Here is a 25,342-nt window from a genome sequence, read left to right as displayed (position 1 = left end):
ATATGCTGCGAAAAAGAAAAGCTTTATCTGATTGCCACGTGCACAGAAAGAGTGATGTGCAATAACCAAAACTCACCAATGCCACTTGTACACGTCTGCTGAATTTCGATGCCATCTTGTAAACCTCTTTCAGCGTCTGTATGCTTCGAGTAGGGAAGATTATGCACTTGAAAAAAACGACGGTTGTTTTCTTTCCGGATACTGTTTAGTTTGTGGTTCAATTCCCAGCGTGAATTTCTCTGCATCTGAGACAAAAGTCTATCTGTTCTTCATGATTGCTGTAGATGTAAGTTTGCATTGAAACCACTGGCGCAGGTGCCAGGTAGATCAAGTCTGTATCACTTGACTGTAGCGTACGACTTGAAATCAAACCAGCAAACTGACGAGCGTTTATCTGGAACCACTAGAATGGGTGAAAAGTCTAGAAGCTTCCCCATAAACATCAGCTGAACATGTAACGGCGTTGATAAGGTAGTTTGGACATGGTGCGAACACATGACGTGGCAGAACAATGCATCTCGTGCCATGTTTCCGGTGACTACCATCTCCATGCCCATCCAAAATTTTCATTCACCGTCTATTGCAGCTGAGGAACCCCAGTGATTTAATACTGGTAGTCCAGTGAATTAAGCCGATCCGCCACCCTACCAGCATCAGACGATCGTCTGAAGGTTATACTGCTGCCAAGCCTGATCTATCCCATCAGCCGCATTCAATTTTCTTTTTCTTCTCCTCCACCCACGATGACATGGCCCGCTCCGCTCCACCATGGGCATGCTAAACCACATAAGACGAGCACACCATACTGATACTGGGGGTGCTGAACACATGGCACGACCAGGCTTGGCGGGCGGCGCAGCTGGGACGCGCGACGCCCAAAATAGCATAGCCCTGGTAGCGAGCCGCTAGCCATGCAGCTAGCTGCAGGCAGGCATGGGGGCCCAAATACCCACACCGTCTGTCCCCAGTTGTCGGACCCACCCACTTCAACACCACAACTCGTCTCAACCACTCACCACCCGCATAATATTAGTCTTTTGTTTGACCACACACACCCTCACTCTCTCACCACAAGAACAAGCGTCCGTTTCCCATTGGCGTCCCGAGCCTAGCCTGTCTTGCAGTACTGGTACCCTCCCCTCCCAACAGCCTGGTAGCGGGAGAGCCCTTTTCTTCTACCACTTCGTATTATGGCTGCTGTGGCTTGCCCCAACCCGTCGACTATCGGTCCATCTCGTCAATTTCATACTCGTTTTCCCCTTCTGGATCTACATTGGGCTTGGTCGAGGCAGACTCGTGGGGGAGGAGAGGAAACAGCTCAGCCTCGTGTGTGCCACCGAATCATGATGGCCTCTGCTCATTTCTCTTAGCGCAGGTGGCCGTGCTGGCCTAACGTCGCAAATACACATGCAACAGCAACAACAACAACAACAACGCACTTTGTTTATGCTGCAAGTCTTTCAGGATTTCTGCGGGTCTCTTGTTAGCGGCTGTTTTGTAGGCTGGTGGGCTTGCCAGCAAAGTGACGCCCAGGAGCTGCTTGCGAGAGCAGCCATACCAATATTGGCAGTTGCACAAGCTGAGCTCATGCTTTTCAGCTGCATGGCCGGATACAGTAAAGCAGCAATTTTATGGTTCGCACGCGGTGAGGTACTGGTTGTCTACTGGTAAGTGCCGGCGGCGTCAAGATGCGTGGTTGGCACATCCAGTCTGCGAGCCTGTGCCACCATTACTTTGCTCCGCAGCCAGTCTCCACTTCTTCAAGCACGGCAGTCATAGCTTTGACAGCCACTGCCCCCGCCTATGAGGTGTCGCCTATCTTGCCTCTTTGCTAGGCTTCTTTCCATACCCAGGGGCGCAGTAGCCTCTCCTCCGGTCGACGGCCTGTTTTGCTCCCCCACAACGTGCTGAGGCTGAGCACTTGTTCTCTAGACGAGACCACGTACTGGACGCCTTTCCGCCGATTCGGCGCCACGGCCGCAGACTGTAGACGGGCCTATGCGCACAATGCTTCATTTCACGAATAGACATATGTTTGCCTGGCACCCGGTACCGGTTCGCCAGGCAGCAAGCAACTTTTCCATCAGCTCTATACTAAGGACCTGGATGACGCATGTGAATCATCTTGTCCAAGCATAGCCATCCTTGACTCTTTTCGCCCCCCCTTGTCCATCCACATAACCTAGTTGCCTTGACTATATCCAAAGTCTTGCTGGACGACTGGTTCCCCCCCACAATCACTTCTCGAATCCCATCACATACCATCGCCATGGCCCCCATACCACCAGACACCAACATGAACCTCAACGGCGAGCTGAAAGACAAACACAGGCCCTACTGGACAAAAGTCAACATCGCCCTAACCGCCGTCTTCGCCATCCTCTTCCTCGCCCTCTTCCTCGGCGCCCTCTCCTTCTGCCTCTACCATCGCTACCAAAAGAAGAAGCAACTCAACAAGCGCAAATCAGACTCTGCCGGTCTGCTCGCCAACGAAGACAAAACAAGCATGTTCAGTAGCAACAGAGCCAGCAGCGTCACACTCTACGTCGACTCGGACGCCGACGCGCGGAACAAGCGGTCAAGCACAGACACCATGCATCTTGTCCCGCTGCAAGTCACTCCTCCAGTAGAGGAGATAAGAGATCCCATCGGCGAGAACAACAACAGCAACAGCAGCAACAACAACAACAGTAACAACAATCTCGTCCTCAATACGACTAGTTCAGGCAGTGGCGTCAGCTCCATCAGCGGACAAACCAACACCACGCACCTCAGCCCCATATCCCGCACCGCAGAACACTTCGACACAGATTCCATCCGACCGTCCGGTCGTCCCCGCAGCATAAGCACCACGTCGGGGCGCTCACGCTACTACGAACGCATGTCCATCGACACAGACATGCCCTCTGTCCCCAAGATTGTGCATACATCCTGGCAACAGTAAAACAGTCCCTGCTCTGGTGTCTTGGTCAAATAACCCCCAAGTTTGCGTCATTATTCTGTTTGTTTTTTCCTTGTTGTATTCCGCATTGTTCCTGTACGTTAGCATACCATGGAGGGGGTTCTTTTTCCCCTTTCTCTGCATAGATATATAAATATACCCCCTATTCCTCTTTTTTTGGATTTATTTAACTAGAGACTTGATATGCGTGCACATGTTGGAGTCACGCTGTGTGGTTGGAGCCTCTAGAGAACTTCTATATATTGCGTGTAATACTTAGAAAAACGCAAACCGTTAAAATAATAGTACACATATACATAGTCACATTGATTCTAGTATTCTCACTCTAACTTGAAAAAAACACACCCCTCTTGATCGATACTAACCCTGTATACCTACTTTAACCCATCCCACATATTCACCGTCATCAGCCTAGCAGCAACTGCACATTTGGGGGAGAGGAGGGGAGAGGAGGGGCGAGGAGGTGGGGTATTCTCCTCTTCTTTCGCCCCCAATATTTTCACACTAAGCACCACTATTTACTATCAGGTATTAGGCGCGCGCCACTCCAGTGTCCATCCATCCCTCCATCCATCCATCCATATATAAATGCATAGCCAAGAAGTTTGTGAAGGCCCCCCCCCCTTTTCGGACTATTTTTTCCAGGGGACCACGAGTGCAGAGTGCAGAGTGCAAAGTGAGCGCTAACAACGCCCATTTACTTACTTACCCCTCTGCTGTCGCTGTTGCTGTCGTCATCTTTTCAGCCCCCACCTTGGACACGCAATTACGCATGCACATGACATAAGTGTAAGTATAGCATGTCTCCACTCCTTACATACGCATGCATGTGAAAAGAGGGAGGGGTTTTCGTCAAGGTAATCGGCACATGGTGATTTAGTCACAACCGTTTTGACATTGCATCTGTGTGTGTGTGTGCGTGTTTCTCGCCCAACTTCCTTTCTCCAGTTACCGCGTTGTGCACCCCAGCTAAGTAGCCCAGACAATACCCTATACAAGACTATAATGTACAATTACCACGGAAACCTGGGCCCGGCAACGCCTATCGCTTTAACCGTGGGACATTCATCACGCCGTGACATGTATGCTAACAACAAAACAACGTACAAACTATGTTTCCATACAGCAACATCTACTTCTTCGCACCAGCATTCACAACATCCTCGTCAAGCTCCCACTGCGGGTCCCAGTGCACGTACTGCGCCATGGCCACACTCAGCAGCCACTCTGTCTTGACAATGCGCGGAACCATGTCGTGTTTCTTGGCGAGCTCACGGAACTTTGTCCAGTTGTTGAATTCGCGCTTGTCAGCATCGGAAATCAGGTAGAGGACGTCACCTTCGTCTTCGACCTGGTTCTGGCTGACTTCTTTGTCTGACGTGTTGCGTATGCGCTTAGATGCTGATACCGTAGTCGGGCGGCCTTTCCAGAGCGAACACTTGCCGCCGTTGACTTCGATAATGTCTTTGTACGTGTCAAAGCCGCCCGCCACTTTCTCCGTGCAGAAAATAGTCCAGTCTTTGAGGAGGCGGTGCTTGTTTTGCTTGGCGCGTTCGAGCGCTTCGGACAGGCGGAACTTGTTGGCTTTTTCAAAGTCTTTGGCTTGCAGGAGATGCTTTTCGACTGGTGGTAGTTTATTGTTCTTGAGCGCAAAGTCGAGATAGCTTGTCGATACCAGAGTGGGCGCACATGCGAGCGACGCAATGAACTTCTTCGTCCGGACTGGATGGGGTGCACAGACAAGGTCTACTTTCTTGAAGTCATCGGTGATGAAAAGGCCAAGCTCGCGCAGACGCGCCTTATCTTTGGACTCTTTCTCCGCGTTGTTGGTCCATCGCTCGTCTTTCGAGATCAACATGCGGAATTTGATAGGTGTCAATTTTTCCTTCTTTGCTCGTTTGTTCTTTGCTGGAACATCTGGAGCCTCATCTTCTGTTTCTTCATCTTCGTCAACTTCTTCAATCGAACGCTTGCTTGAGACAGAATCACGGCCTCCTTTTGCTTGTTTCGCTCGCTCCTCCACCTCATCTTCTGTTCGCCGACGTCCTCCATGTATGACTCCGCCCTTGCGCTTCATCTCTTTCTCAAACTGGGCGATATCCGGCGCAAAATCATGCAGTTTTGACAGCGCTCGATCTTTGGCGCCACGACTACCAGGTGTATGATTCTCTCCATCTGTTTGACGTGGAGGTGCTGGCGTTTGAACACTACCTCCCGACTTTGCACGTTTAGCTTTCTCAGCCATAGGCGGGCTGCGCGGGGCCGGGGGCTCGCTTGCTCGTGGTACTACCCTTGACGCTGAAGCATCCTTGCTCTGAGGTGCTGCCTTAACGGCTTTAACAGGTTTCGTTTGCTTCGAGAAGAATATTTTCTCCGTAGCGTCACGATCAATTTCGGTTTGACCCAAGACCTCTCCCAGGTTTGTACGTGCTGGGAAGTACGTGTAGCGATTCTCTGTTAGTGGCATTTCCCTGCATTTGGCATAGCTGTCTTCAAGCCAGAGATGGTTGACAATATTCACACCCCATTCGGCTGCAGCTTCGCACTTTTCGCTGTTTTTATGTGCGGCGATGAGATGGGTGTTGTCCTGTTTGAACGTCTTTGTGAACTCTGCACCTGTGGCCTTGATCAAGTTCTCCAGATAAACCCGTGCTTCGCCTGTGTAGCTCGAGATACTGATCTTGTAACTGTCGAACCCCGGGATGCCTTCACGTGGCCGTGGATAGTGCAGCATTCGCTGCATGGGGTTTGTCCAGATGCCGTGAGTGATAAGGTAATACAGCCAACCTAGGTTGCCTACATCCTTCTGCGCTTGCGAAGCCTTGACATAATCGGTGCCTTCCCGATAGTTGCAAACGTACATGTCCGCCTCATCGATTTTGGACGTCACACTGCCGCCGCCGGCCTGGATCATACCGGTTATGACACCCCTTAGCTTGGTGCTGATGTTTAAGTCTTCTCCAAGCTTGACACTTTTTCCTTCGAAAGCCTTGATTGCGCGTGGTGGTTCCAGGTGGGGCGGCAATGGCACAGGCTCGTTTTGTGGTTCTGGTGTGGTCGCGTCTCGAATCTGCTGGCTTGTTCGTGTGGGGGGGATTGCGCCTGGTTCGGCATCGGCGAGGATCTCGGGATTTGGTAGCGTGTAGGGGCGTTCTGATATCCTGCGACCAACTTTGAGGCAGTCATCGAACCTGAGAACGTCAGCTCCAGTTGTGCTTCATCCCTACAACGCAAATCTTACCAGTGGGGTAGCACAATCACAAGCTGGAGACGCTTGCTAATGGCGAGCTGACACCGCGGCTCACTCACATCGAGCGCAATAAGATGCGTTACCTGTTTCGAAAGGCTTGGTGCAATCTGCCCACCGAGGGCCAGTACGCCACCTTCAATTGCCTCCTTATCTCCGTTTGGTATTTCTCCACAACATATGACGACATCGCTCATGAAGAGCGCCGGATCTGGGCTATATGCTCGTGGGTTCTTGGTCTTCATGCTTTGGAGAGACGCGTGCACCCATGTTGGCTTCACAACGTGTATCATGAGATCGAGAGCGCGGTGGTAGTCTGGGAAGTCGGCCGTCTCTGACACGATGTAGTTGATATCTTTGAGGTTTTCTATGCGGCCCTTGGGGGCATCAAAGGGTACTATCGTTCCATGTGCGCTGGTAATGGCATCTTCAATCTGTAGAGCGCATTAGGGCCGCTTTCGCAAAAGCTGCAACGCGTCGCGTACCTCGTGTATGCTGTCTTCCGACAGACCATTGGGACATATGGTAAAGCCGAGCTCATCGAAGAGGCCTGGCGGGCTCTCGAGCATGGTCGTGTCCTCCATGACTGAAATTGACTGCGATATGCCTTTGGGTTGAGGACTGCACGTTGGCGATATTCGTCTCCAAGACGCGATTGACAGGGTTCAACGGGGAGGCGCGAACGCGACATGGGGCACGTGACGTCGCCCAAAACACTTCCAACCCCATTTCGTCATGCCGGCCAAGGGCGTGCAATGCCAGCATGCTCCATCACAGCAGGCGGATATCCGGAATCCGCCATTTCAGATACCTTGACGGTTTCGGCTACCTGATCTCTCTGTGGCCTATCCGTCCATCGAGTCGCTGTGGAGAGGTAGTGTGAGGGGCATTAGAGGCGGCGCAGATGGACCTCGGCATTCCTGTCCAGATTATGCCGGCAACTCGTCACGACACCCTGAGCATCAAACCGCGCTTGCTGTTATCTTCTTTCCGCGCGCAGCCAGACAACCCTTTTCGACCCCTAATCGCACGCTCTCTCTGTTCCTCTAGCACTCCCTTCCTTGCATTCCCTTGTACTCTGGAGCAGACGGTGGTCGCGCCTCGGTCATCTCTTGTTCCATCATGTCTTCAAACTACTTCCGGATAGACGAGCACAAGATAGAAGCATCGCATATACGTGGATTTCCACGAGCAACAGCAAACAAGCAGGACGATGTCCTGTACCTGGCAGTGAAGCAGTACACGCCGCTGCGCAACACGAGCCCGAAACCTGGCGACATCACCATCATTGCCGCGCATGCGAATGGGTTTGCAAAAGAGCTATATGAACCGCTGTGGAATGAGCTCCTGAAGCGATGCGAGCAACAGGGCTTTGGTATCCGTGGCATTTGGATAGCCGATGTTGTGCACCAGGGCTGGAGCGGCGTTCTGAATGAGGGCAAATTGGGAAATGACCGTATGAAAACCCACGCGTCTGCAAGATTAACAGCTAACTCAGTGCAGCCGCCTGGCTTGATCACAGCAGAGATCTCCTCCACATGGTCAACCTTTTCCGCGACCAAATGCCTCGCCCTATTGTGGGCGTCGGCCACAGCATGGGTGGCTGTCAACTCGCCAATCTTGCTCTCCTTCATCCCACGCTTTTTGAGACGCTGGTTCTCGTAGACCCCGTTATTCAGGGGAAAGTTTCGATTCTTGGCAACGTCTCGCCAGCAGCCGCCTCAGCAAGACGTCGCGAGCGCTGGCCAACGCGCGAAGAAGCCGCAAGCAGCTTCGCAAAGAGCAAATTCTACCAGACCTGGGACCCGCGGGTACTGGATGCTTGGGTCAAGAACGGACTGCGGGACATGCCGACACAACTGTTCCCCGATGGAAAGCAGCCCGAGGTTACCCTCACAACCACCAAGCACCAAGAAGTGATGACCTTTTTGCGCAGCAACTTTACCGCAAGGCCGGGAGACAAGGAGCCATCATCAGCCGAATTCACATTGAGCAATCCAAAAGTGAACAGGAGGACACACCCAGACATGACGCCGTGCGATGAGCCCCAAACGCCGTTTTACCGCGGCGAGAGCACACTTGTTTTCAACCAATTACCGTCGCTCCGCCCGTCGGTTTTCTACATCTTTGGCGAACTTTCCTTCTTGACTAACGATGCCATCATTGAAGAGAAGATGCGCATGACAGGATCTGGCGTCAGCGGCAGCGGAGGCCGTGCAGAGGGCCGTGTAGCAAATGTCACGGTCAAGGGGACCGGACACTTGATTCCCATGGAAAAAGTCGACGAGAGTGCAGACCATATCGGCAAATGGATCAGTAAGGAAATGGAGAGGTACCGGGATTGGGAGCGCAAGACGGAGGAGGAATGGAATGGCAAACAGGGCATAGAGAGGAGCGTAATGCCCCAGCGGTTCATAGAGGAGCTGGATGCACTCATCAAGCCGCGAGAGAAGAAGACGTCAAAGTTGTAATTTATCGTTAGATTTGAACAGTGTATTAGTACTAAAATTGTCTTGAGAACCAATGTTGTTTTGTCCGTCAATATCATACATCGTAATGCATCAGCATGCAAGCTGGTAACAAGGCTATTGAACCCCCTTTTTTACGCAGCCGTCTCTCTCATTTCCCTCACATCACAAGTCTTTCTTGCTCTCGCCCCTCTCAGGATAATACTCTCCGCCGAATTCCAAGCTCGCGCCCTCCCACCTCTCGGTCCTAATCTCCTGCCACGCACTCCACGGCCACCACCCCTGTCTCTTCCAAATCTTGGCCTCGACCGTCGCCATAAAGTTCTCCTTGCAGTAATTCAAGCGATGGCCGTCTGCAAACGGAGCGGGAAGCCCAAACCAGCCCTTGTCCTCTGGCGCAGTCGCCTTCAGCTCCATCATATACAAGTAATTACTCACCCATATTGAAAACGTCCGGTTGCCCCAGTCCTGCTTGACGCTCATAAAGGGCGAGAAGAGATTGAGATAGGACACGGAAAATGGGGGTACAAAGTCGAGATCGAGGCTGGGAGAACGATATCCAATCATGTACGCGGTGTTGTAGAGGATTTTGCCGCCAGCAAGACAGATACCGCGCTTGTGCTCATTGTCCCAGGCTTGCATCCACATGTGCGCGTCTGGGAAACTATGGGCCCAGTTTTTCTCCTGGTGGATGGTGGCGCTGGACTCGCCGTCTGCTGATGGGAAGGCGTCGCCGAGAGCGGGGATGTCGAGGGTAAAGGTAGCTGGGGAGCAGAGGGAATGCACGTGCCAGTGGAGTGGAAGGGGGAGATGGATTAGCCAGCCTTCCGGAGAATTCTTTCTGGGGCTCCATGCAGTGTAGTCGTTGCACTGGGCTTCGAGGCTCCAGCTGCCGTCTTCGGCGGCGAGTTTGTAGCTTGTTTGGCCGTTGGCGTCGGTCCGCATGGTGCCCATGCCGGGGATCTGCACCTCGAAGGCTTTGGTCTTGGCATCTTTGACGATGGCCGAGATGTTCTTGACAAAGTGGTCGCGCTGGAAGATGGGATGTCCGGATGCTGGATAGTAGGTAAATGAGACCATGTGCGGCCGTGAGGACGCTTTGGGTACAGAGCAGATGATCAAGACAATGTGGGCGCCAGATGCAAGGTCGAACTTGGAGTAGTAGCCCTCGAATTGGGCGGATGGGTGCGGGCCGTTGTGCTCCATGACTGATGATTTTCGAGGGGATTGGAGGATGTGCAAACTTTGGTGGTTTGTTGTAGTTTAAGCAATACCTTGCATGATACAAGGTAAGGGACGTGAACTGGTGCACGGGCCCAGAACAACAGGGTACATGATGCTGTCATCGTGGCTACGTGGTGCCATTGCCGTATTTCATCCTTTGGTTGCTCTTACAGACACGTGCTACACTCTTGAGTCTCACAAGAAATTGAATTTCATAGAGCTTGAAGTAATTATGTTTATATATCAGCCTCTGTAAACACGCTGCAAGTTGAGGTGGGCCGCCATATGACTCGCTTCTCGGAAACCTCTGACGTAGGCCAATATCTCTTGTGGCTCCAGAGCCGCAACGTCGCAGCATTTCAGTCCTGTTGGTTCCAGCTATGCCGTGGAATCCTCAACAAGTTGCTCGTCTACCGAATCTACCATGGAGCTTCCAGCGTCTGTTCAGCTGCACGAGCCATGTGTCGATGATACGCGCTGACCTGCCACCGAGGCCAGCAGCGCGAATCCTCATTTCTCAACCTATTACTTCTTTCCCTAGCCCCTTGCCCGCACGTCGTAGGGTCAGTCCCGGCATGGAAGCAGCAGACTGCGCTGCTTGCACGAGCCGTGTTGACAACGCAACATAAGCTTCTTTTCACAGATAGGTCTAACCTCGTATGCCGCTGGTCTACTGGGATCCCTGAGGAACATGTAGACTGACTCAAAGTCATGTTTTGATGCAGTTTGCATAACTGACACCGTATCTTCTTCTACTGTTCCCCTCCCTTGTCGTTCTTCCAGGATCCAGCGTAGTGGTGCGTCACCAGTTGCGGCGGTAGTTGTGCTTTTAGCTCCGGTGGGTACGTATTCGAAGATGCTGCAAATGAGTGGCCGGGCATCACCAAGACATCGCCGACGAGTCGCGGCTCCGTGAGGTTCTTCAATTTCTCTGTGTCGATGGTCTGTCGGAGCGTCTTTTCCAGGCTTGCGAAGACGCCGCTCGTCAAGCGCCGTGGACCTGTAAAATCCACAACATCGCCCATCATTTCCAAGGTCACGTTTGCAATTGTGACATTGTGCTCGGCTGTCTCTTCCCGCAACCTCTCGAGGATCTGGTCGACCGCCTGTAGCATGTGCGGCAGCCGTGGTTTGGCCATGATTGTCCAGCTAGCAAACTGGCGGACGTAGGGTTCCGGCCAGCCTGCGTCGAACTCCCAGCCCACGACAAGCGCCGCCTTGCCCTGGTATTCGGCGGGTATCCATTCCTCTATGGGAATACTTTCGCAAGACACGTCCAGGTCGGACCATATGCCGCCTTGGTCCCAGAGCAACAAGTAGCGCAGCATGTCGGCTTTGAAGATGGGGACGGGTAGCGCGAGGTATGTGTCGACAATGTCTGGGCGGAAAGCGAAGGTTTTGCGAACGTAGTCATCGTCGCTCCCATCTGTTACAAATTGGGCGCGGTAGCCCGGGTTGCGCTGGATACCGGTCTCTGTATAGTTTTGCGTCGCTTCCGAGAGGCCATTGGGGCCCAGCTTGTACCAGATGATTTTGGGGATTCCAGCGTGCTGCGGGACCGCAAAAGGGCCCGATGTGTAGCGAAACAACGGGCCTTTGCTGTAAAACAAGTGGTAGGTCAGCGCTACCATGCACAGCGCAAGCAGTGCATAGTTGATGATTCTGGGTAGCTGCAGTGGCCGGGCAAGCATGATGAAAGTCGAGACGAAGAGCTTGAGGGAAAGAGGAGAGGAGGAATGAGGGCGGAAAGCATAAAGCTACCGTAAACCTACCTGGCTCATCATCTCACTGTCTCGCCGAACGGGCGGGTACATGTAATATAGGAAGAGTGACTAGGCGCGGCGGCACGTCCGATAGTGCGCCATGGACACTAACTGCTTTGTGCAAATTTCAGCCCTGCCTTAATTGAGCCGCAAACTGCAGCCACAATACGAGCTGCTGGGGGGGATGGCGCAGTGGTGGAGCGCCTGGAAAATTTTCTGCTGTTTCACGTCAGCAAAGATCGAAGGTTCGAATCCTTCTCCCCTCACAACCATATTTATGGTCCACCCACATGAGAGAGTTACTCATTAAACTACCTATTCGACTGAGAGAGTTACTCGTTAAAACTTGAGAGGAAGACTCATTTAAAGTGAAAGATCTGAGAGAGTTACTCACTAAAAAACTACTAGGCTACGAGCCTCACCTTCATTTAGATAACCCCCTACATTGTACCTACTCAATTTGTACCTAGATTAAATTCTAGCCTACGTAGTTACTTGCAGGCCTTAAGCCTGCACGTCTTATATAGCCCTTTGGGCTGAGAAAGGACGTTAAACTACAATAAAAAAAATACGAGCTGCTGGCCGCATTCTACGCGGGCAAGTATGCGTTTATCAAGCGCCAGGTCGGGTACGAGCGGGTCGCGAAGTGACACTGACAAGTGGCGCGTCTCAGGGGCCCGTTCGCCTGCCATCCTGGGCCAAGACATGATTACCCATTCTCCACACAAGTGCTGACATGGCGGAGCCCAGTATTACTGTTATAACACACTCTGCCCCTCGCGTCGCGTCGCGCCCACGTCCACTTTCCACCGTCGCCTTGCACTCAAGCAGACACGTACGCAAGCGGAATTTCGCATACGTACCTGTTGTGTAAATGGTCCCCCATGTCCTGGACCCAGGTAAAGCCATGATCCAAGTCCAACGGCCCGAGCATGAACGGGCAAGGACAGGGGGCTGTGAACAGCGCGGAGTAGATGGCTTTTTACCTCTCATGTTGATCCTGACCATCGCATCTCAGGATGGTAAGCTGTGGCTTTTTGACCACAAAAGCGGAATAATTATGGCGAGGTGAACATTGTGTGGAAGAGCACTCCCGTGGCCTTTTCATGTCCTTCATTGCCGGGCCAAGCCAATAGTATCAACAGTTAATTAAGTGTTAAAGTACCCATCCACTCTGACCTAAGCAACGATAAGCCCAAGCACCAGTGTCGAAACAAGCATGAGAGCCAAGGTCACCCGAGGAAGTGATTCAGCTCCACGTGTAGCCCATGTGCGGAGTTCCGAGAATAGATGCAAGCCTGGTCATTACTCCCTACGAGTCATGTCAAACCTCACTTTCGTATCCCTTTTCAAAGCGCTGGTCTTGGCATTGTTCCCTATCCATTCCTTGCAACCTGCTCAACAACGTGACTGCTGCAGAGCTCGACTTGATGCTGGAGGGTAGCCATTATCTCTATAGATTTTGAGAGGAGGATGGAGCTAATATGGAATGATACGAGTTGTTGTAGGGGTTTGAGAGGAGCTTTGCAACTGGTCACGTGAGCGTCATTTCGTAGCGCTGATGAGTTTCCCACATCTTAGGATATCCTATCCAGTTAAGACGGACCGCAGCCTCGCGCCAACTCAATAGTGTATGTATTCGGCCATAGTAAACCTAAATATCATATGACGTGACAACGTCGCGATTCTCATACGACAAAGGCAATTAGTACATAGTAAGGGTGTATAACGACATTAGATTATGAGTCAAGACGAGCTGTAGTGCGTGTAATCTGAGAGAATGACAACAACAATTTTCTGCATTTCTTTATTAGATTAACTAGCGATAACCTGCATGGACGCGCAATGACCTAGGACGCGCAATGACCCACCCCACTAAAAAACCTATTGCAAAAGATGAGGCTGTACAGCCACCTACAGTCGCTATTATTACAAGATTTTATAGTGTTGTAGTAATTATAGCATTGCGATTATAATAGGCTACTTGTATCTACTTAGTAGCTTAGTAGTGCAGCTGTAGCGGGTGGTCTAAGTTAGGACAGCTAGTGCAGCCACCTTAGCTTATACATAAGATAAATTAACAACAACACGTTTCTAACGCTTCTGCTTTTAAGAGGAGCCTTATAAGGCTTTGCGCTTACCCCTTTGGGATAATTGTATAGCTTTTTTAGCCTCCCGGGCTGCCTTTTGAGCCTCCTTTTGAGCCACCTTGGCGGCTCTCTCCTTCTCTCTCACCTCCTTGAGCCTCTCTCTCTCAACACGCTTCTCCTGGGCTATTTGAAGCTTGTACAATTAAGCTTGTCTCCTTAACTTAGATCTCTTAGCTTTCTAGAGTTGTAATTGCTATTGTTCTTGTTGTCGTTCCATCTCATCCTCCTTGGCTTGGCGAACCTTCTTAGGAGACCAAAAGACAGCTCCTCTATAGTACTCCTCAGGCCTATTGAGTTAAAGCGTGTAGCTCTTCTTTTAGTGTCTCTTTTTAACCTTTAGAGCCTCCCTTAAGCCCTAGTTTTCTCCTTTAAGTATACTATTTTAAGCTAAGAGGTAATTGTAAGGGGCTGCGCTCCGGGGAGCAATCGCGAGGTATACAAGAGGTTGTATTCGATAAGGAGCTATCTACTCTGCTTACGTGGTGTTTATTTACTTATCGGAGAAAGGTTATGCCGGAGTATCTGAGCGCGTTGTCTGAGCGCTGCTCGGTCTGAACGTAGTTCAGATGGTGCGCGCGCAGCTTGGCCCGAGATTCCATCGAGGAGCTATCCAAAGGGCGTTCAGCCCGTTACAGTCATAGAGGCTTCGGCGAAGCTTTTTTACCTCCTTATTATTAAAATCCTTCACCTCCCAGCGTATAATAGACTTAATTTTAAGCCAATCATCTCCACTAAGGACAGAAGAAGAGCTTTCATCTAAACTAGAGGCCTCTTGTTAAAACTTTTAGAGAATAACCTTAGCATTTAGTAGGTTAATGCTAGTTGCCTTAAAGGAGCTTATAATAGTCTCCTTTCTAAAAGCTGTACCCCAAGCCCTCTAAAAGAGCTTAAAGAAGTCTCCTTTTGCTAGAGGAAGGATTCCATAGCTCTAATAGAGGAAGTTTGACAACTCCTTTAAGTAGGCTGACGCTAGAGGCCCAAACATCCCAACGTTAAGAGGCTAAAGCCTATAGGTCGAATAAGGAGGATATACAGCAACTAGAATCCTATAGCTGTTGCAATAATCTAGAAAATCTATAGTTACATGAGATAAGTGGCCATTAACAATAAGTAACTAGTACCTAGTTCAAGCGTAGCGTGCAGTCTCTCTTTTAAAGACCTCTTTAAGCCAAGCTAGGCCTATATTATTGTTAGTCCATCTAGAGGGCGATGAGGTAACAAAGACTGAGTGCTTGTTTGGATTAATAGCCTCTACCTAGGCTGATTTTAGAGCTCCAGCATCTAACTAAAAGATGAGAGATGGAGAAAGAGGTGTACCATCTAAGCAGATACAGGCTAGGACTGTAATCCACTCTCTAGAGCTATCTTGTAGGCTTAAAACAACTCCTCCTCTTTTATATTGCCTCTTACTAAAGATCCTTTTAGACCTTCTAAGGATTCTAAGTAAGAAGCCCTTTTTATTCATATTAAAGATGTAAGAGGGCTGTATATTGTACTCCTTTATCTTATTGTGTAACAGCTTAAAGTACAACCTATACTTAGTTGCTAAATTAGCCTTGTGACGCTTCTAGTCTATAGGACTCTACCAGCGAGAGATGAGATAAGAGGAGTTCCTGCAGAGGAACCTAGAAACCTAGCGTTCTAAAACGTCTCTACTAAGCAAGGATGACGCAAGATGGCGTATTATTAGACGCGAAGGTGGTGTACGCCTCTTAGCAAGGGATTTAATGTACTATACAAGCTCCTTTTCGCGTTATAGGTAGATAGAGAGGTAGGCGAGCGCGCGAGGCTAAGTTTTGCCTTAGTGTCTTTAAGCGAGCGTATAATAGCTAATGCTAAACCTTTTTGCAACTTAGCGATAGCTAAAAGATACGCCTAGTTCGCGCAATTTAATTTCTTTAATCGCTTCCTAAGTTAAGTCCATATTAGTAGAGTTATAAGGTATTTTGTGTAGGTGTTGAGTTTGGTGGGGTGGGTCATTGCGCGTCCTGGGTCATTGCGCGTCCTGGGTCATTGCGCGTCCTGGGTCATTGCGCGTCCATGCAGGTTACCACAATAGGCTTAGTACAGACAGTGCAGGTAGTGCCCCTCCTTGGATTACAACCATTATCCATCCAGAGGTTGAGTTTGCGACACAAACCCCCTAGTTAGCTTTTTCCTCATAGATAAGCGCAGGCGGCAGCGAGCTTCCATCGCTGCAAACGCAAGTATTAAGATCAATTTCGTGGCGATGTAAAAAGCGTGTACCACATGACTCTGATGCCTCTTATTTTGCGACTGCGCTAGCGAAATCGGTTACGATGTGCTCGAAAAGTACGAGGACGTGGTGGGTCGGACGAGGGATCAACGGCGGGTCTGTGGAGCTGTAGGGCGGCGCGATAGTGTATCTCTATAGCACGCAAGCTTTCGCGTTAGCTAAAGTCGCCTATTGCACTGCATATTGAAGTTGCACGATGGCTGTGTTAGAAGGGTTTGATGCTGGGCTTGTTTGTTGACATGAGCTAAACGCTGGGGTCTTTTCGGGTATCCTGAAGCGCTTGGCAAAAGCGTCGCACAGCCACTCAGCCACACAGCCACAGACGTAGCATCAGCAGCGATAGATTACAGCTAAGCTGCTTCGAGCTCGGTGCGCGGGCCTTCCCTATCTAGCACTTTTAGCAGGCAGACTTGCATTCAGCACAGACGCACGACGGTCTCTCGAGCTTAAGCGCAGTGCTTGGAATAAGACAATGATGTAATAAGTTGTAAGTTAACAGACTTTCGACAAGATGCATAAGCTTTCAACGCATCTACTGCTAGCTAAAGCGAGGCGGTCGCGTGACGCTCGTACTAGACTGTCGTATTGCACAGTAAGCTAAACCTATTTCTAGAGGACGTTAAGAGACGATAGACTTAATAGCTTAAGGCTGCTATTCTGAGAGTATTTATTCCTCTATCCTGTTGAGTTTATTATGTTAGGGAGTGTTTGTAGCGTCCCGTCACGCAGGGTGTCCCGCTACGCAAGGATAGACGTTACACCTAGACATGGTGTACTACACCGCACGCCTGGACAAGCGCTCGCTATCACCTGGCCATAATTATGTTTATGCTCATACTAATGCGTTTAGGACATGCACATTGTCATCATCCGTGATAATCACGACAACAAGATCTCATGAGCATGCATTTGCTTGCAAAATAGCTACCATTCTGTGTAATACGCAGAGTATCTACCCTACGTCAGTGTAATTAGTTTAGTTTAACCCAGCCGATTTCTACCTGGCAGCTATGAGTGTCATGAGATGCTGTTCTAACCAGAGACTGCTCAGCGTCACATCAAACACCCTCATTTTATGTGGTAGGTTTGACGTAGCTGAAAGTTAGTGTAGTTAATCAGTGCGTAGTACGTCATCTTGCTGTCGTAATATCAGTAATCGTCCTGTTTGTTACGTGGGTAAGCGTAGTGCGGAGTTCTATAAGTCTGGTACACGTTAGTCATAGTCTTAATTACTATTGGGGATTGAACAGAAACATGGAACGTTCAGAAAATTTTCAAAAAAAGCAATGGCACGATGACAGGGGTTTTTAATCCTCTTAGTAGTTGCCTACGCATATAAAGTAGGTGCATTGACACTTGATTATTCTTTAGATGAGAAGTAGTTATCTATGGTGTACAGCTTCTACGAACCACAGCTATTCACTTTATCTCTTCTATAATCGTGAAAATGACCGAGCGTTCCGTGGAGACTATCCTCAAGTATCATTTCTCCAACCATGAATTGCTAGAAGAAGCACTACTCGCTGCAGGGGCGTCAGTCTCCAGCAAAGATATACAGGGTGATGCAAAAGGCAATAAGCGCCTTGCTCTGTTAGGAGATTCCGTTCTGCAAGAAGCTGTTCTGGAGCCGTGGTATAACTCTAAGGAAAGTACTGGTGAGTGCACAGATACACAAACTTTTGTTAAGAAACTAACCTTATTAGAGGAGGGTCATAACAGGGTGAAAAGTTTATGTGGAAACAAGAGGTTGAAAGAAATAGCTCAGAGAAGCGGGATATCGGATTTCATTGCCAAAAACCCATGCCAAGAAGGTCAGGTGCCTCAAGAGACCGCTGCGTCGACAGTTGAGGCACTGGTAGGAGCAGTTTATATAGATTGTGGAGAGGACATATCAAAGGTCCATCAAGTCCTTGAGGCGATTGATTTTTTCAAAGAGTGATAAAAGTTGGTTTAGTATAATTTGTGATAAAGTTATGCGTAGTATACAATAATTATTATGTCATAGTTTATATCTAGGGAATCTATAATTAAAACACTACAGCCAAAAGAAATGAAGGACCAAAAACTGAATATCGAGATTCTCTAAGCTGTTTAGTTATCGTCGTTGTTGTTAAGAGAGAGCCGCGGTGGTCTTTCGCTACAGCAATTGTTCTGTTACTGGTGGATGGATATTATATTACTAAATATCGTGGTCAATTCTTTTGCGAGCACTTACTATTATTATAGACATAACTTTGTTACCTTAACGCCCATCCCTAAGTGCTGGGACAATGAGCGGTACTTCGACTTCGGGCACTTCGCTTTCCTAGCACACTCTAGTAATCGTTACAAGATTGTATCGGCAATATACTAAAGTGATTAACGAACTTGTTCCTCTTCCCTTACCTAAAATTTACGTTATGTCTCATAGTGGTCGGAAGAGAAAGCTTGAGCTAGTGCTTAGCTAGCTCGATCCATGGCTGCAAATATGTCGATAGCCTAGCAAAAAGGCAATAACCAGCAGCCTCGACGTAACCAAAGCGCGCCCTGTCGCTCTAATGACATGCGGCAGAGTATGAGCGGAGCTTGTGCTAAAAAATGACAAGCACACGATGGTGTCCCAGCACTCAGGGAGGGACGTTAGTCTATATACTTTGATCACCTCACGGCATGATATTCGATTCATCGCCAGGTTAAGTAGGAACAGCGTGTCGTACCCTTATCCTTTACGTGTGCAGGCGATGCTGATCAGGTCGCCACCACAAAAGGGACGACGTCTTGGGTTAGTGTGCGGGGCCCTACAATTAGTAATCCAATCGATCAGCAAGTGGCTTAGCTTTGTGGCCGTGCAGGCGCGGCTGCTTGGGAACGTGGATTCGCCTCCATCTCCTACTCATCAAACAACATTTCAGAACTCACCTAGTTCTAGCTTATTACCTTTCTACACGTATTTGCCTGCCTATAGCTTGTCCAGTTTGTCACGTCGATCGCCAAGCCTTTAACTGCATCCTACTCAAGCCGCCTACTGTCCATGTTTGCCGACTCCACCCTTTCGCGTCAACCTGTTCCGCAACGACCCGCTAGAGCGCCGAAGTACCTTTCTTCATCGTGTTGTGTAAGTCCTACTGCGCATGTTGCACTAAATCGACCTTCATTGTATCACGTTCTAAGTTATGGTTACAGGCCAGCACTTATTTTAACTCGCGCTGCACTTCGTCTTCCTTCCGTCGCGCTTCGTCTTCCCATCGCATGCGACCTCCTTATCCACTCCATCCGCGATATCATTTCTGTGGTTAGCCACGATGAGCCATATTGCTCCAAAGCGAGTTGTCCTCCGATGTCGCGAACAATACTTCAGAGAGCACGGGCGAATGGTTAAGACTTTCCTCGAGTCGCAAAATCTCCTAGATATAGAAGACTACGGGATACACATATGTGGAGATCCATCTTCTCCTACCACTCTATATCTCGTCCTCGATCTTTACTGCAGGGAGGTCCCCATTGTTGATCTCAGCAACTTAGAACTCCAAGTCTTCAAAGTCTCGAAAAATAATACATTGTGCGTTATTTCCTTCAGCTATAGGACGAAACTAAGTCAGAAAAATCTAGTACTTTTAAAGATCTTGGTGAGAATGCTAGCAAGAAGGCTTACGAACGATCTCTTACACTAGATTAGGGAGCAAACCAATCTAATCAGAGGAGTTAGACGGCGTTACCCCCTTACATACAGGACAGTCTCTAGCTAGGTTTGTATCTTGAGCGTCGCGAGTCAATGGAAGGTCCCTTAAAAATCCAGACGGTGGTATGCATGGGTCTCTGTTAGGACAATTGAGTGCTGTTGCACAATAGACAATGTGGTCTCGATTCTTATGAGGAGGGTTGCGTGTACATGATTGGTATGTTTTACAATTCTAAGAACACATATTTGCAAGCAGTAAATATGTTTTGGGGCTAATGCAGAGTTGGTGGTGGAAATGTTTCCCCTTACTTTCTCGTATCATCAAGTTTTCGCAGTGACTTTTGGAAGGCACCTTACTAAAATAGGCCAAGTGGCAGGTGAGGGCTGCATCCGCTATCTGGCCCAATCCTGTGATGATACGCCACGTTGCAAGGCCGTGATTTGCGCTCCCATTGACTCGCTAGGTAAAGCGGAGGGATAGTTACACGTCTTCCATTCACAGTATGATATCAATTAATGTATATTAATCGTAACAGTGATGGATATCGAAAACTCCTATTTTATACACGTTACTCCGCTCCTTCGCGTGTAATTGAATCTTTGATTCTATTGTTTTCTGCTCGAAGTCGACCAAGATTTCTATAGCTCAATTTCGTAGTAACATTTTTCTATATATTTCTAGATGTTATCTACTTTGCGCTTGACAGGTAAAGAAGGAACCTCTTTACAAACATTCCGATTGTTAATGCACCCAAAAGGAACATAGAGCCCTTGCGCCTTGATCATTAAGCTTAAGCGGGTAGGCATACCGCTAATCATTGTTGGTTCGCTTGTTATGCCCGTGATCGCTATCGAAAGTTTGTCTTCCAAGTTTTTAACTATGAGACTTGCTAATCTTCAATATATAGGGGCTCCTCGCGGCACTAATTAGGCACAAGGAAAAGTCTAGCCTCCAATGGTAAAAAAGGAATAACTCGCAAGCAATGTTTTGTATAAATTTCGACGGGCCAAGAAGTCCAATGCTAGTCGGCAGCATATCGTTCCGCAGCATTGGTAAGAGCCTCCTTCAAGCAGAGTTAAACTATCAACTTCAAAGTAAAAGATTAAAGCGATCATAGTATCGTTAATTTTGCCAATATGAGGGTTGATCTCCACCAGCTTTGAGACTTCTTCTTTGAGATCCTGAATAATAGCGACGTCGTCAAGGGCTGGCTCTGTTCCTAGAAACGACAAGTTTAAACGATTGCAACGGGGGCGTATCTTGGATGAAACGCAGCGAATAAATGTCTTCCACTGCTCTTCTCCATCCATTTGGCGCATGGAGTTGCCGAGCAACCTTCGCATAAAGCGATCTCTTTTGGGAGAGTGTGGACCTACCTGGTGCTTCTCAGTGGACGATGTACCGGTACCAAGTGATATTAGATGGTCAAGATGGCTTTTATCCGTATCAAACAACTGGCACTTATCAGGCCAAAGCACGGCACATTCCCAGCTTGCAAGGAGAGCCGGATTGTTATGCTAAAGGCCTCCGTCCTGGAAAGTATCCAGATGGTCCACGTCTTTGGACTTGAAAAAGAAAGGTGCTGCTGAGGTACAGGCCGCTCTAAGTATTAATTAGCGTGGAGTGTTGTTTCAAGGCAGTTGCTAAAGTCTTACGCATCGCTGATAGTCATATCATGATGGCAATTCGCTGCACGGATATAGGAATAGTCTGTTACTAGTTAAGATTGGTCCAATGAGAGTAAAAACCCCTAACTGAGCTTACTACTATTATCTGATCTGGTTCCTCTATTGTAATTGGCAATAATACACGGCACATTTTCCCGGACACTTGTTGCCGTTACTGCTACTTTAGTGTCGTTCTAAAGTGGATTGAACATCTTTGCTAACGAGTATGGATTGAATGCACGCTCAATTGGTGAGAGGTTATAACGATGGTCTTGAACCCATGCCCGGAAGATACGTTGTAATTTTTGCGATATTAAGAGAGAATAGTCTTTTCCCTTAAATGTCGCCTTGGAAAGCTCTTTGAAGCGATCTAGACATGTTGATAGGTCCTAATGCATAAGAAATATGCCAATGGCAATTAGACCACCTATGTCACGTTTAGCCTTGCAAAATATCGACATAATGTACTCACCTGCAGATGTGCCACATACATAGTCGAACAGATCGTGTATGGAGCTTCCAAGATGTCTTATCTGACTTTCCAAATGTTTGAGAAACATCAAAGGTATGACACCACGTACACCGCCACCATCTACACACAGAATGCGTATCCTGGCAGTTAGTGGGATTAGGGTAAAATTTCTTTGATTAGTGGGTTGAAAAAATCTACAGAGAACACATTGCTCTATTTCGTAGCTATGCCTTTTACTATTAGAAGGTTGCCCGAAACGTCAGACGCAAACGTTGCATATTGCATGACCGCAAGCGAGCACCTTCTCGGGCGCAAACATAAGGTAGCAAAGGCACGAGCGGAAACTCTTAATGCTTGCTAGATAAGGCCAAAGTAACTCAACACAATGGGAGTGCTGAGCCCGCGCATTTTCTACTTTGGGCTTAAATTCAAGGCGGCGGAAGTGATCTTCCAACTTCTCTCGGATCAAGGAGAGGAACTTTGTATGTATCTCTGGATCCTGGGCATAGCTTAGTATTGCCTCTTTACAAGGTTCCGCAAAGAACTCTTCAAACAGTGCTACGGGTTGAAAGTCTACTAAACGTGAGTAAGGGTTTATATGATATAGGCTACGGGAAACATACTATGAGAGCCAGGTGGATAGCTTGAGAGAAACATAGTTGAAGCTAATAGCGGGCACAAAACAGACCACAGCCATTCCGCACTCGGCATCAGCATGAGTGCTTCTTTGAAGTGCGAACTTAGTTGCTTATGATCAAAACAAAGCGGCCGCGACTCGCGTAAGAAGTTGAAACACGACTTGGCTCCGCAGAAGTTTTCTACTATACGGGTAGAAAAGGCTTCAATATGCTTTAGTTGAAAGAGATACCCCTTCCTCCGTCGATTCTAGTACACTTCTTGTGTGAGCATCTGTCTCTTCTGCAATCCTAAAAGGCTGATTCTACTAAATCTTTAATCTATCCTTTGCATTGCAGTGTACGTAGATAGATCGGTTGTGAGACTCCTCATTTCTTTGATAATAAGCATCCTAAGCTCTTCTTGTACACTAAAAGTATTGTAGAGCTTGGAGCTTGTCGATGTAACTACTAAGATGTGGGGAAGTACGGGAGCGGGTAGATTATGAGACAGTGGTAACATGGCCTGCTGCGCCAATGCAGAGGCGATCCCTTTGAGCCCACCATAGTCTGCAGCGAAATAGCATACGATGTTTGATATTGGCGTGAGAAGATGCGACATTACTTGATCTAAAAAGTCGGTTGCAGATGTAGTATTTGGGCAAAACTAGTTAATGGAACTGCGCTTGGAGAACTTTTGGGTAGTGTTTAGGGCCTCGCTAGTCCTGAGAGAGATCTCAGAATCAAGATATATTGTCGAAATATCATTATATCCTGGTCGGGATTGTAGACGTATTTGGCTATGTCGCTCGAAGGGCTTTGTGTACCCTAAAAGACTTGCTAGATATCTAGACTTTGTTCGATCACCGACGAAAGAGATAACTAAAGGCCTTGTCTTAGTCTCCTTTACGCTATTAACCTAGAAGCAAGAGCGGTGAGTTGAAAGACATATATTCTTGTGTGAGTACAAGACACTAATCCAAGGTTGCGGTGCCATGTTGTTTCTTGTATGATTGATATTGTTAGTGAACATGCTTCGCTAAATATCGTTTCGAACAGCTCAACGATCCCAATTTCGTTTCTATTTTTTAGAATAACAATAGTGGCTATCTCGTCTAGTTGTATGTGTGAGGACGAACTTCCCAGTTTCCAAAATCCGAATACGGGATTTTGCCGTCCCGATTAGGGTAGTGCAGAAGATGAGATTGAAGCAATACTGCGACCCCGCAGCCCCCTTACATCCAGCAGAAACGGCTGTTCTATCTACATCCCATTATGTCGCTCCCAGAAAATTCCCTCAGCGCAAAGAAAGCTAAGTCATTTCTAGGGAGGGCCCAAATAGACCTTTAGCGACTCTAATTTGGTATCGCCTTGAGCAACAAGCATCGTGAAGAGTTAAAAAAAGCACAACAACGCCTGCTGAAAGTCTTCGAGTTCGAGGGATGTCGTCGTCTGGATCACGAGAATTTTGTTGATGGGTTGATTAGTAGACAGTGCTTTAATACCGCTTTGTTCAGAAAAGGCCTAACCTAAGAGACTTTCAAGGACAGCTGTAGTACAGCAGATGGTTGCGTTCAAACACCAATAAAGCTTGACCTCAACTCCTCTATACAATGTTTAAATGGCCTGCAAAGAATTTAGGCAGCAGAAGCGTTTTTAGACAACAACAATAAGTGGTGGATTGTAAATCTTTACGAAGATGCAAGTAAGCGATATTAAGGAAAGGAAAGTATTCTGGACGTTGGACTGATGGCATAGCTTTCAAACGCACATTAGAAACACATCTCTACGAATCATACAATCATGAACAATAATATACAGATGGTATCATTTTTCGCAACATAAGGCGCTATGCTCGAGCTCATGATGCAGAAAATGAAAAAAAGTGGTGGGCTCGCTTAACAGCGACGAAGCGGAAAGACCTCACTCAACTTCTTCCAAACCACAAGCTTTCACTAGCATTTGATGCACTGATTGATTATGCCGGTCTGTGGACGCCTATCTGTCTAGGAACCTTACATTAATTCTATGCATTAAAATGCACAAAAGTACAAATCTAATCCTAAAGTCATGGCTCTTGCTCACTAAAAATTCAGGAATTAAAGTCTTACCTCCGACATATCTATACAGTTTGGGAATTGATAATTCCAACTAAGTATCGAATGCATGTTGACAGTCGCACTGTGTCGATACTAGAGATGTTAGCACCGTTAGCATCGACTAATGACGCTGCTAGGGTGAGGCAGCTGATGCTAGACAGATGCATATTTCCACAGCTGGAAGATATACACGCTCGAAACGAAATTTTGAATCGTATCTAGTCCTAAAAATGTATGATCCCGTTCTTACGCACGTTTTTCGAGGATCAAAAGTACCTGGAGCCATGCAGCAAGATTCTGAAGCAACTTCTCGGAGTGAAGAGTAAGCGACCAATATGGAAAGAGTTCAAAGCAAACTACTGGGGGCATGAAAGTGAGATCAAAGTCCAAATCTCCGAGACCAAAAACTTGCTTTTGCCGGGACCACTAGGAAAAAAGGAAAGAGCTAAACTCGGGTATCTCCAGTCGTGGATGTTTTGTTTTCGGCATTGGCCTGAGATGACGTCTTTTACACCGCGGCTCGAGAGTAGGCTGAAAATTACTGATGAAGCGGATGTAGGAAATATCGAAGTAAGACCTAAATCAGCGCGGAGGGATCACAATCCTGCTCTGTGGCAGAAACTTGCCTGTTTGGCTATGCAAGTTGGCTTCGAGACATCAAACATTTGCAAGCTTGCGGAAGAAGATGCGGAGATGGTTTAAGCCAAACAGTTCTTAAAGTTGGCACGACCTGAGTGGAAGTCGAATAGAAGTGACTGCG

General features: G+C 48.1%; 9 protein-coding genes and 1 non-coding gene across 10 annotated transcripts; 7 read left to right on the top strand and 3 right to left on the bottom strand.

Annotated features, from left to right (window-relative positions):
- The first annotated feature begins 2,253 nt into the window (after positions 1-2,253).
- On the top strand, positions 2,254-3,054 carry SETTUDRAFT_165546 (uncharacterized protein). Its single transcript, XM_008032189.1, has one exon. The coding sequence runs from the start codon at positions 2,270-2,272 to the stop codon at positions 2,942-2,944; it is 675 nt and encodes a 224-aa protein (XP_008030380.1). The 5' UTR covers positions 2,254-2,269; the 3' UTR covers positions 2,945-3,054.
- An 875-nt stretch (positions 3,055-3,929) lies between these two features.
- Positions 3,930-6,793, bottom strand: SETTUDRAFT_173791 (uncharacterized protein; the record flags this gene model as incomplete). Its single annotated transcript, XM_008032188.1, has 3 exons — positions 3,930-6,153; positions 6,204-6,643; positions 6,695-6,793. The coding sequence occupies 3 exons, from the start codon at positions 6,791-6,793 to the stop codon at positions 4,095-4,097; spliced, it is 2,598 nt and encodes an 865-aa protein (XP_008030379.1). The 3' UTR covers positions 3,930-4,094.
- Positions 6,794-7,241: 448 nt separating this feature from the next.
- On the top strand, positions 7,242-8,726 carry SETTUDRAFT_165545 (uncharacterized protein). Its single transcript, XM_008032187.1, has 2 exons — positions 7,242-7,665; positions 7,713-8,726. The coding sequence occupies exons 1-2, from the start codon at positions 7,332-7,334 to the stop codon at positions 8,678-8,680; spliced, it is 1,302 nt and encodes a 433-aa protein (XP_008030378.1). The 5' UTR covers positions 7,242-7,331; the 3' UTR covers positions 8,681-8,726.
- A 116-nt stretch (positions 8,727-8,842) lies between these two features.
- SETTUDRAFT_23292 (uncharacterized protein) lies at positions 8,843-9,883 on the bottom strand (the record flags this gene model as incomplete). The annotated part of the gene is made up of 1 exon (XM_008031853.1): positions 8,843-9,883. One exon carries the CDS (start codon positions 9,881-9,883, stop codon positions 8,843-8,845), a length of 1,041 nt encoding a protein of 346 aa, XP_008030044.1.
- Positions 9,884-10,653: 770 nt separating this feature from the next.
- SETTUDRAFT_34796 (glycosyltransferase family 32 protein) lies at positions 10,654-11,592 on the bottom strand (the record flags this gene model as incomplete). Its single annotated transcript, XM_008031925.1, has 1 exon — positions 10,654-11,592. One exon carries the CDS (start codon positions 11,590-11,592, stop codon positions 10,654-10,656), a length of 939 nt encoding a protein of 312 aa, XP_008030116.1.
- A 250-nt stretch (positions 11,593-11,842) lies between these two features.
- SETTUDRAFT_t74 lies at positions 11,843-11,930 on the top strand. Its single transcript has one exon. It is a non-coding gene; the product is annotated as a tRNA-OTHER (tRNA).
- Positions 11,931-17,441: 5,511 nt separating this feature from the next.
- Positions 17,442-18,113, top strand: SETTUDRAFT_165543 (uncharacterized protein). Its single transcript, XM_008032186.1, has 2 exons — positions 17,442-17,726; positions 17,775-18,113. The coding sequence occupies exons 1-2, from the start codon at positions 17,519-17,521 to the stop codon at positions 18,008-18,010; spliced, it is 444 nt and encodes a 147-aa protein (XP_008030377.1). The 5' UTR covers positions 17,442-17,518; the 3' UTR covers positions 18,011-18,113.
- A 1,239-nt stretch (positions 18,114-19,352) lies between these two features.
- On the top strand, positions 19,353-19,726 carry SETTUDRAFT_97185 (uncharacterized protein; the record flags this gene model as incomplete). The annotated part of the gene is made up of 2 exons (XM_008032185.1): positions 19,353-19,609; positions 19,660-19,726. The coding sequence occupies 2 exons, from the start codon at positions 19,353-19,355 to the stop codon at positions 19,724-19,726; spliced, it is 324 nt and encodes a 107-aa protein (XP_008030376.1).
- A 4,574-nt stretch (positions 19,727-24,300) lies between these two features.
- Positions 24,301-24,507, top strand: SETTUDRAFT_97422 (uncharacterized protein; the record flags this gene model as incomplete). Its single annotated transcript, XM_008032184.1, has 1 exon — positions 24,301-24,507. A coding segment is annotated over one exon (207 nt), but the record flags the coding sequence as incomplete, so codon positions are not given.
- A 309-nt stretch (positions 24,508-24,816) lies between these two features.
- On the top strand, positions 24,817-25,083 carry SETTUDRAFT_78268 (uncharacterized protein; the record flags this gene model as incomplete). The annotated part of the gene is made up of 1 exon (XM_008031994.1): positions 24,817-25,083. A coding segment is annotated over one exon (267 nt), but the record flags the coding sequence as incomplete, so codon positions are not given.
- Between the last annotated feature and the right edge of the window lie 259 nt (positions 25,084-25,342).

This window comes from Exserohilum turcica (genome assembly GCF_000359705.1).
Source record: "Exserohilum turcica Et28A unplaced genomic scaffold SETTUscaffold_7, whole genome shotgun sequence".
Lineage (NCBI taxonomy): Eukaryota > Fungi > Ascomycota > Dothideomycetes > Pleosporales > Pleosporaceae > Exserohilum > Exserohilum turcicum.
The sequence above is the reverse complement of the archived record's forward strand: the minus strand, read 5'-3'. Positions and strand labels throughout refer to the sequence as shown.